This window comes from Anoplopoma fimbria, chromosome 11, assembly GCF_027596085.1.
Source record: "Anoplopoma fimbria isolate UVic2021 breed Golden Eagle Sablefish chromosome 11, Afim_UVic_2022, whole genome shotgun sequence".
NCBI classification, from domain to species: domain Eukaryota; kingdom Metazoa; phylum Chordata; class Actinopteri; order Perciformes; family Anoplopomatidae; genus Anoplopoma; species Anoplopoma fimbria.
Genome location: NC_072459.1, coordinates 8,860,551 through 8,870,945, shown reverse-complemented (window position 1 = coordinate 8,870,945; position 10,395 = coordinate 8,860,551). Strand labels below are relative to the sequence as shown.

At 37.9% G+C, this 10,395-nt stretch overlaps 1 protein-coding gene across 1 annotated transcript; it reads right to left on the bottom strand.

Annotated features, from left to right (window-relative positions):
* Positions 1-163: 163 nt before the first annotated feature.
* Positions 164-7,926, bottom strand: amdhd2 (amidohydrolase domain containing 2). Its single transcript, XM_054607545.1, has 12 exons — positions 7,625-7,926; positions 6,195-6,332; positions 5,589-5,725; positions 5,370-5,509; positions 5,017-5,071; positions 4,491-4,703; positions 4,275-4,363; positions 3,540-3,684; positions 3,352-3,459; positions 2,434-2,502; positions 1,924-2,025; positions 164-1,836 (listed from the first exon to the last, which is right to left on the bottom strand). The coding sequence occupies exons 2-12, from the start codon at positions 6,275-6,277 to the stop codon at positions 1,757-1,759; spliced, it is 1,221 nt and encodes a 406-aa protein (XP_054463520.1). The 5' UTR covers positions 6,278-6,332; positions 7,625-7,926; the 3' UTR covers positions 164-1,756.
* Positions 7,927-10,395: the final 2,469 nt, after the last annotated feature.

Genomic DNA, 10,395 nt, shown 5'->3' with positions numbered 1-10,395 from the left:
TCAGTACTTATTTTAAAGTTTACTTTACTACACTTCGAAGGAAGTAATGTACTTTTTACTTCACTGTATCTATTTGACATCTTTAATTACTTTTCAGATTCAATTTTTTTATAAAAAACAAAGTTTAATTCATTTTCTAATTCAATTTATTTTGTATAGCCCAAAATCACAGATTACAAATTTGCCTCAGAGGGTTTTACAATCTGTACCCATGCGACATCCTCTGTCCTGGAACCCTCACATCGGCACAGGAAAAACTCCCCTTAAAAAACCCTAACTAAAGTGTCTCCATTTTGTGGTCAATTAACTTCACTGAAGCGGTAAAACTATCGGGCCAATAAAAGCAGCAGGAATACGTCAGTAGTGGAAAGTACAATGTCAGAGGGAAATATTTAACCTTTTACTCAAATTATGATTTTGTATTAAAAAATGAAGACATTTACCCAGTGGTTTCCAACCTTTCTGGGTTGTGTTTGCTTACAAAAAAGTTCAGTTTCACCTGTCTATCAGCAGTCAAATAATAGAGTCCCCTATTATATATAATTTAAAGTATATATAAACAGGATAAATCATGCAAAAACTCTTCTACAGACAACAAAAATCCAGCTAAACATCACATAGTAGAGCAAAAGCAAACAGCAACATTCACTGAAAGTTGATTTATGCAGTTTAATATCAAAATGTTTCCCTTTAAATCACATCTGCGTAAAATGTGATTAAATGCATTTAATCATTCGTAAAACCCCATAGTATGTCAGAAATACTCCTCAAATTTACTAACACTGATAAGAGTACTATGACTCAGGGTTTGTTTGCTGATGTTTGATTTAGAGATAATTTAATTATAAAAGTAAAGTACTGGCTAGAAGAAAATTCAGTCCAACAAAACCTGTGAGGCTCTAAAGATCAATAAACCCTAAAAAAAACAGCATTTCTCGATGGATGAAATATGGCGAGACAATTTAGATATTCTTCAATCTAGAGGTTTTGAGGAAAGGTCAAGTTTTTATCTGAATTTAAAAACGATAGTTCTCTGTACGGTGGCCTTTGCAGGACATTTGAAGCCCCATTTGGACTGGATCCATGTCTCTATAGGAGGTGGGCTGACTTCAATATCTAAGATCAGTTGCGATAACTTGATATTAACTACCACACTGTCTGACCGATGAGGAATTATGATGTTATCCAATCGTTTTTTAAAATAACAAAGACTCCAGGTTTCTGCTCATGGTTCCAGAAACCAAGATGGCGACGGCCAAAAACCAAGAATGCAACGGTCAAAAAAACCAAGATGGTGACGGCCAATGAGTGAAGTCTCGACTGCTCCATCCACATCTTATATTCAGTCTATGGACACAATAAATGTCTATAGATAAATGAAATGAAGGAAATTCATCAAATGTGAGCTTCATGTATTTAACTCTCATGACTCTTTCTTATTGTAAAAGCAGCCTTATCAAAAGTTTTAGTGGAAGTAATATCAATAAGTAATATTTAAACAAACTCAGTTGTACACGAGTACTTCAGTCATCAGTCTAAGTTGTACTTTCAACCTAAACTACATATTCAAAAGTACAACTGGTGAAGTGTCAGTCATTTGATTTCATCCATCCTGTTTGAAATAAAGAGAAGCTGAAGATAAAGTTCAGTGTTTTCTGATGAACTAAAACATTCAACAGATTTGTGGTTCTGTGTTTTACAGCTTCCCCTGAAGGCACCGTGGGTTCCAGCGGTTTCCATCTGCAGGCTTCTTTTTCTATGGTGCTGTTCTCCAGACCTCCTCTCCAGAAATGTAGGTGGCTTTGATGTTTAGGGCGTCATCGAGCAAAATGAGGTCTGTGAACACAGACACGTTATTAAATAATTAATCTTTCTGTTTATACGCTACAGAGATGGAGATTATTTTGTGCAGTGAATCCTAACCTGCGTCTGATCCGTAGTCCAGGTTTCCCTTCTTGTCAACGATACCAAGAAGCTGAGCCGGATGGAGAGAAGCAGCTTCAAGAGCTTCCTCTACGCTGCAGCCTGCTCAGATAATTTTTTTTAAAAATAACTAAAATCCCATTATTTAGTGGGAAAAGTACCTGCAGGATTTGTGTGTTTTTGAATACTTAAGAATAATGTGTTTACTGAGAGAAAGAGATCGCCTCCAAACATTTTTTTATAGTTATCATTTTAAAATCCAGAATAACCCACTGGGAGCATCCTGTTTATCTAAATCCATAAACATTTTACAACAAAATTTGTCTTTGAGAAGCTCTGTGTTGTTACGGAAAACAACACAACACAAAGGATAAAAAAAAGTACTATAATTGTTTGCATATCATTTATTTCCAACATTTTTAAACTGCGTTGTTTGGCTGCAGAGCAATCACGATGTAACATGTTTATATTTAAATCGTAAAACCAAGAAACCAAATCGCACAAACTCACCTGCAGCATGTTTAAAGTGGCGCACACACATGTCCATCGTGGCTATGCTGCCGCTGAGCGTCGTAGTGCCTAAAACACAGAAAGAGTTCACAAAAGTTATGAATCAGCAGTTATATTGATATATATTCCTTCTAGCATAACTACTATAATAGATTAAATGAAATGATTCAATCTTCCCCTCAGTGTTACAGGACAGAATCATGTTGAACTTGATGTTGAATGAGTTTCATTATTGTAAATATTTATTGAAGGGGTTGAAACTGTGATTAGTTCAGTTGATATTCTAATAGTGCTAACCCTAGAATAACCTTCTATTTCTATTGTTAAGTCTGAAGAAGAACTTTGACAAAGCAACACATTGACGACCTGAGAGAGACAAAAATAACTACAAGAAGACACAAAAATTACTACAAGAAGAAACAAAACGACCACAAAGAGCAACTACAAAGAGACACAAGATGACCATAAAAATACAACAAAGAGACACAAAATTAGAACAAAGACAATAAATGAAACAGCAACGAAAAGACTCACTAAGACCACAGAGAGAGAAAGCAACAAAAAGAGTCTATAATATATAAAGTTTGTCTCGTAGTCCAACCATGACAGGAACTCTTTAAATCTAAGCTTCCAGTTTCTTAACCAACAACTGCCGATTCCTTCTCTTCTTGTTCAACTGTTGCTCAGAGGATCTTTGTCTCCTTCAATTGAACCATTGAACCTAATTTAGTTCTCTTTCTATTAAACTTAATAACCTCTATTAATAAAGACACTTTCTGTCCTTTCACACATCTGACTGGACACAGCGAAGCTCAGTGGAAGCAGATTTGTATCTTTTTAACGGCAGTGTACGTTTATGTTACCTCTATTAATCCATCATAATTAAATATAGATATGTTTGTCTATTTTTAAACTGACCTGCCACGTAGGCGTGAAGACCCTGGATCTCAATGACCTGCTGACCCAGAGTGTGATGACCAGGAGGGAGACCCATCGCTGTGATGGCATCCGTCACCAGAACCAAACCTGAGGGAACAAATAAAGGTGAGGACAGGAAGAAACATCAGCACTTTGTTCTTCCACTCACAACAACAATGACCTCTGACCTGAGGGGTGAGCTCTGTGGGCGATGCGCAGGGCGGCAGGGTTGGTGTGGATCCCGTCGGCTATCATTCCGTAGTAGATGGTCCGTCCGGCAGGAATCTGGTCGCTGGTCAGCAGACCCACGATACCCGGGTCCCGATGGTGGAACTAGACCGCAGACCAGACCACAAAAGAAGAAGAAGAAGTCATTAAGTAATAATTAATGAGGTTGAACCAGAAGTGAAACTACAACAACTTCAGGAAGACAAGGAGGGCAGACGATGTACAGGAATTATTCACGACTTTTACTGCAGTAAAAGTACTGAGAGCAAACTATTAGAATACTGTCTTACAGTTAAAGTACTATTAGCACATTTTATAAATACTCCGTTACACTAAAAGTACTAATTCCACACTGTAAAAATACCCTGTTACAGTAAAAGTACTAATCCCACACTGTAAAATGAGTCTGTGACAGTACAAGTACTAATACCACACTTTTAAATGAATTTATTTCAGTATAAGTACTAATACCACACTTTAAAATGAATTTATTACAGTAAAAGTACTAATACCACATTTTAAAATGAATCTATCATAGTAAAAGTACTAATACCACACTGAAAATGACTCTGTTCAGGTAAAAGTACGAATACCACATTGTTTAAATACTCTGGTACAGTAGAATTACTAATACCACAGTGTATTAAATAAATCAATTTAAATATAAATCTGGAGGAGGACCAGGTGTGACTCACAGGCAGCATGGCGTTGAACAGGTGAGTGATGAAGGAGGCTCCGTGATGGACGGCGTCCTCGGCCTGGGACAGGTTAGCCACCGAGTGACCTGAAGATGAAACACAGCGGCCCCATTAACAAGGGTCAGAGGTCATCACACATAAACACTACCTTTTTAAGGAGTTAAACCCCCCCCCAGAGAGCATCCTGATTGGGCTCGTTGACCTGACGCTCACCTAAAGACACGGTGATGCCCCTCTGGCAGAGCTCCCTCACCACCGATTGGCTGCCGGCCAGCTCCGGAGCCAGCGTCACCATGGCAACATTGTCCAGGCTGCCGTAGGCCTCCATCAGGTCCTCCATCCCTCCGGACTGGAAGGTCCGCAGGAACCGCTCCGGGTGAGCTCCTTTCTTCTCGGCGCTGATGAACGGGCCCTCCAGATGGAAACCTGCAGAGGGAAATATATTTTTTAAATATACAAAGAATATAATATTTAAAAGAATAAGTCAGCTGATTTTGTGTGTGAATCACAGCCTGATGGAGCTCCATTAAAACACATCAGTGAGCCTCACTGTTGTTCCTTCATGCCCATTAAAACTCTCTAGTTTATTCTCATTTAATCCCACATACAAATACTCACTAGAGCACCACATGTGGATTCATCCACCGCTGAAAATAGTCCCAAAACAAATGCACTGTTTCCTACTTTTTGTTTGATTAAAGACTATAATGACCAGCTGTTTTAGGAGATAAAATCTTACCAAGAACTCCAGCTCCTTCCTGTCCTCCATCGTGAACTTTGACCTGAGGAAGAACCTGAAACACACATTTTGTTCTCATTACTTATTTTGTAATTAGAAAAAAAGAATTACAGACCTTAATGTGAAGCAGTTTTAGCTCACAAATATGAAGAAATAATAAAGAAAATAATTTGATGGATAAATTAGAACAAAAAAAGAAAAAATATGTGAATAAAACACAATTATGTAAAATAATTAGAAGTAGAGTTTGTGGGGTTTAAGATCACAGTTATAAAATGTTACGAAAGATTTTAATGAGTTTATGTACGTATTTTGTTCGTGGAGTCAGGAACAATAAAGTTAAAATAGTTGACCTTGTGGTAGACTTCAGGAGGAGACGTGACCAGCGTGGGACAGAAAGATGTCACTCCGTGCTGAAGGATCTTTTTGGAGACAAAAGAAACTCCACTGCTGACATCCTCCGAGGCACGAGAGAAGTCAATACCGTATCCTCCTACAGACAGAGGACGACGTCAGGGTGACTGTGTGTGTGTTTGTGTTTGTGTGTGTGTGTGCGTGCGTGCGTGTGGTACCATTGATCTGGACGTCTATGAAGCCCGGGGCGATGATGCTGCCTTCACAGTCCACTTGTTGGTCTGCGTATCCTTGTTCATCAAAGAACAACTTCTCTGGATCTAAAATCTTCCCGTCACGCACCCACAGGTCCTCTCTGCGCGCACACACACACACACACACACACACACACACACACACACACACACACACACACACACACACACACACACACACACACACACACACACACACACACACACACACACACACACACACACACTTTTAGGTACTTATACTTGAGTACAACCACTAAATCTCAGGGGTAAATATTGTACTTTTTACTGTACTGCATCTCAGAGGTAAATATTGTACTTTTTACAGTACTACATCTCAGAGGTAAATATTGTACTTCATACTGTACTACATCTCAGAAGTAAATATTCTACTTTTAACTGTACTACATCTAAGAGGTAAATAGTGTATTTTTATTGTACTACATCTCAGGGGTGAATATTGTACTTTTTACTGTACTATATCTCAGAGGTAAATATTGAACTTTTACTGTACCACATGTGAAAGGTTAATCTAGTACTTCTTACTGTACTCAAGAGTGTGTACTGTACCTCTGCAGCCGGTGCTCTCTCAGTATTCTGCAGTGGATGAACTGGGTGATCGGAGCGTCGGACACAGATTTGTTGGACGGCATGTTTGTCTCTCAGCAGACGGGTGGAGATGAACTCCGTCCACTCAGCCTCAGAGGACTGAAAGACACAGCAGAACAAATCAAACGCTCCTCTTTGTTACACAAAAAGAAAGTCACATGAACAAACTCACTTTAAATACTTTGTTGTCATGACACTCAGGATGCAACAAGGAATTATTAGTAGATTAATCAATATCATCAACAGATATTTTGATAATAAATTAACTGTTTAAAAGATTTTTTCAAGCAAAATAAAAAACATTTTAATGTCTCATGTGATATAAACTGCATGTCTTTGGACAAAAATCACATTCGGAAATTTTGATAAGCATTTTTGTTCATCAGAAAAATGTTGGAGGTGGAAGAAGTATTCAGATATTTTACTTCAGTAAAAGTACTTATACTAAAGTGTAGAAAAACTCTGTTAGAAGTAAAAGTTCTACATTCAAAAACGTACTACAGCAAAAGTATCAGCATCAAAATAAAGTACAAAAATCAAAAGTAGTCATTATGCAGAATAATATATATTATTTTATTGTATTATAATTATTGATGCATTTAAGTGTTTATCACTTTAAAGGTGGAGCTAATTATAATGACTTTATATAACCTATAATAATACATCATTATTTATTAGTTCATTAATACTCTGAATCTGTAAAGCTGTCAGATAAATATAGTGTAGTAAAAAGTACAATATCTGCCTTAAGTAAAGTGCAAGTACTTCAAAATTGTGATTAGGAAAATACTTAAAAGGAAATGTACTTGAAAGTGAAACATGTCCATCATTATTTCCTTCAAGTTTTTTTTTGGTCCAAATAGCCAAATATATTCAGTTTAAAGTCTTTAACATTTGTTTTCCAGCAAAATCATAATTCATCATAAATATGAATGCATATTATTCTGAATATAAACACTTTTTCACACAACAGTCTGGGTTATTGTGGAAAACGACACGTGCAAAACATCTCTTTGTAAAGCTACTCAGAGACGTGAGGAGACACTACTAGGACTGGTTTCCTTTATATTTAGGAACCACTGATCAGTGTTTGTGCATGATGCATCAGTATAATTGATATCTGATATCTTATCTGTGGAGGTGCAGCAGCTGACTTTGACCCCTGACCGTCTGTATGCTCTCAATGTTGCAATGACAATATACATTTTAATATATTTTACCGGCGTCTTTCAGGTTTCATTACATATGTACTTTTAGCTGGATGACTTTGGGAAACTATTACTTTCTGCTCATTGCTCTGGTCTGTTATCTGCGTGAAAACACACAAAACCAAACTCCATACAAAAAAACAGTCAATTTAAGGTTTCGTTTCTCTGACCTGCTTTACATACCTTGAGAGGGAAAGACTTAAGTTGTCAAAGTATTAGTAGAATCCAGTTGTCAATTTGGCGTACGCTAAATACACAATATTACACTTATTCCAGTAGAATTTAAACTTGTTCAAGCGTCACCACGTCGCTCTTCTTCCACATAAATACAGCAGCAAACGACATTAAACTCAGCGACCGTACATTCCGTGTTTCCGTTCAGCTATCTTGTCATAGCAGGTAAATAAATAACCAAACTAGTGTTTAGCAGTAGTAAAGCACTAGTCTGGTGCTGGTACCTGCCACAGACGCGTTTTCAGCTGAGTCTGTCGAATAGAAACGGTGGAAACGGATGTCATGTGACGAAGCTGCAGGTCAGCTGATCAAAACAAAACAATCCACCGGCCCTGCAGTTTACTGATGATAAACACTGCACACAACCCAGTTCTGAATCTTTATTTAAGTAGAAGTACAAAGAAAATTATGTTTTATAAATTATAAGAATAAAAAAAATCATACTTCATGCAGTAAAAGTACAGCAGTATTGTCAGTTCCATGCAGTATAAGTACAGTAGTATTGTCAGTTCCATGCAGTAAAATTACAGCAGTATTACATTACATTACATTACAGTCATTTAGCAGACGCTTTTATCCAAAGCGACTTACAATAAGTGTATTCAACATAGGTATTCAAGAGAACTACTAGTCACCAGAAGTCATAAGTGCATCTCCTTTCTTAAACAAGCATCTAAAAGCATAAACCAGAGCAAAAGTACAGTGCAGAAGCAAATTACTACTACTGCTCAATGCAGTTAAAATACTGCAATATTCTCATTTCAATGCAGTAAAACTAAAGTTGTACTCTACGCTCTATCAAGTAAAAGTACAGCAGAAAAAGAAGAAGGAGAAACTAAATACTGATACAATTTGATTATGTGAGTGTGTGTGTGTGTGTGTGTGTGTGTGTGTGTGTGTGTGTGTGTGTGTGTGTGTGTGTGTGTGTATTCAGTACTTAAACCCACAGAGGCAGTAGAGGGAGCTAAAGTACAACATTTAAACATTTGTCATTTCCCCTTAAACACAAACCTCACTTGACTCACTTCTTCCGTTTAACTGACTCTGAGTTCTAGATACTTCTGTTCTGGCATTATGTACTGAAGGACCTGCATAAGTACACAATACTTATTCAGCAGCATCATGTACATATATCTATAACTACCTCATAATTCATATACTAAAGTCAGGAGGGCTTTTTATCTTTATTCTTTATTGTCTGAAGTTATGAAATGTTTAGATGATATCACTCACAGGGTAGTACTTTTACCTTTGTTACTTCAATCACATTAATCTGACATTACTACAATACTTGTACATTTTCAATGCAGGACTTTTACTTGTAGTATTTGTACTTGAATGTACTTGTACTCATGTAGTGTATCTGAAGTTTTAAGACAGTTTAGATGATATCTAAATGTATGTACATGTAATGTATGAGCAGGACGATGAAGTAGAAACTAAACTGTACCAGGCAGTGCAGCACCACCACCCTAACACGCCCCCCCCCCCCCATTCCTGAAAGTCAACAATAAACCACGTTTCCAGTAAGCCGGATACCTCCCCATGTCCTGCTCATCCCCATGGAGACCACTACGAGGGTCCTCCGTCCTCTGGCCAAACCAGGCCACCCATGGGGGGACGGAGGATCTCCATGTGTCCCCCAACGTGGACCAGAGCGTCCACCTCCACCCCCACCACACACTGCAAACGCTCTGGTGTGTCAGACGACTTGCCAGAAGCTCTGTTGAATATTTGAGAACCAGGACGTCCAGATATATTTTACACCCCCCTTCTTTTGTGAGCCGTGACGTCGGTGTTCCCTCTGAGTGACACAGTTGCTTTGTTTCAGAGTTGCCACATCTCATTCACGGGACGCTTAACTCCAGTGTCTGCGTTGAGGCCTTTCAGCATCCTCTGACTCCTTAATCCCGCCATCTGAATGAGCAGACAGTGTTTTTTTGTGTGTGTGCTGGGTTCAGGGGCGGGACTCTGCGTCCGCTTTACGGGAATTGTTGACTTGCTAAAAGTGAGGGAATCCAGTGAGGGGACGACAGCAGCAAGGTCATGGTTAAAGGTCGTCCTGGAAGCTGCAGAAGAAACAAGACGGCAAAGAGTCGAATGACACTAAACGTTACCAGATGTTTTTATGAAATTAAACTGAATATATTTGAGAAGTTAAATAAGATGTTTGAAAATGCTTTGTTTTAAGAGACTTTATATCGCCAAGATTCAGTTTGTTCTGAACACAAAGAAGACACATTTATAATAAATGGTCAGTATCTTATTGTATTTCAATAACCTTATGTTTCTGTTTAGGAAACTCAAATAACTTTTTAAACATCCTGAAAAGTGAATCTCTCTGAATCTCTTTTTTTGCTTTGGTAAATAACTGTAGCGCGTTTTATTATAACCATATTTTATTAAGTAAACTGCGGAATGAAGAGTTCTCTCCTTTTGTTTCCTCTAATGAAAGTGAAAACAGCTTGAAGGTGAAAACAGCAGTGAAACATGATGATTGTTTGAACAACATGTCCAGACATTCTCTGCTTTAAGACACTCTTCTGTTGTATTTAGAAAGTAGAGCTGAGAAAAGTACTTTCACACCTCTGATCACCTGGTTGATCAGAAGAACAAATACTGTCTGAGTTTGTTTTCTGTATGAAACTACCTTTAGAAACAGTGAAGTTCTCAAATTCCACCAGTTACTTTATCTGACTTTATTTTAGATTAACTTAACT

Bases quoted from the DNA above. Each gene is read 5' to 3' on its own strand.
- amdhd2 (XM_054607545.1), bottom strand. From the start codon at position 6,277: ATGCCGTCCAACAAATCTGTGTCCGACGCTCCGATCACCCAGTTCATC. The intron at 2,503-3,351 runs GTCAGTTTAAAA...TCTGTGTTTTAG, and splicing joins TCTTCACGCCTACGTGGCAG to GCACTACGACGCTCAGCGGC. The intron at 1,837-1,923 runs GTTAGGATTCAC...CTGTGTTCACAG, and splicing joins GGACTACGGATCAGACGCAG to ACCTCATTTTGCTCGATGAC.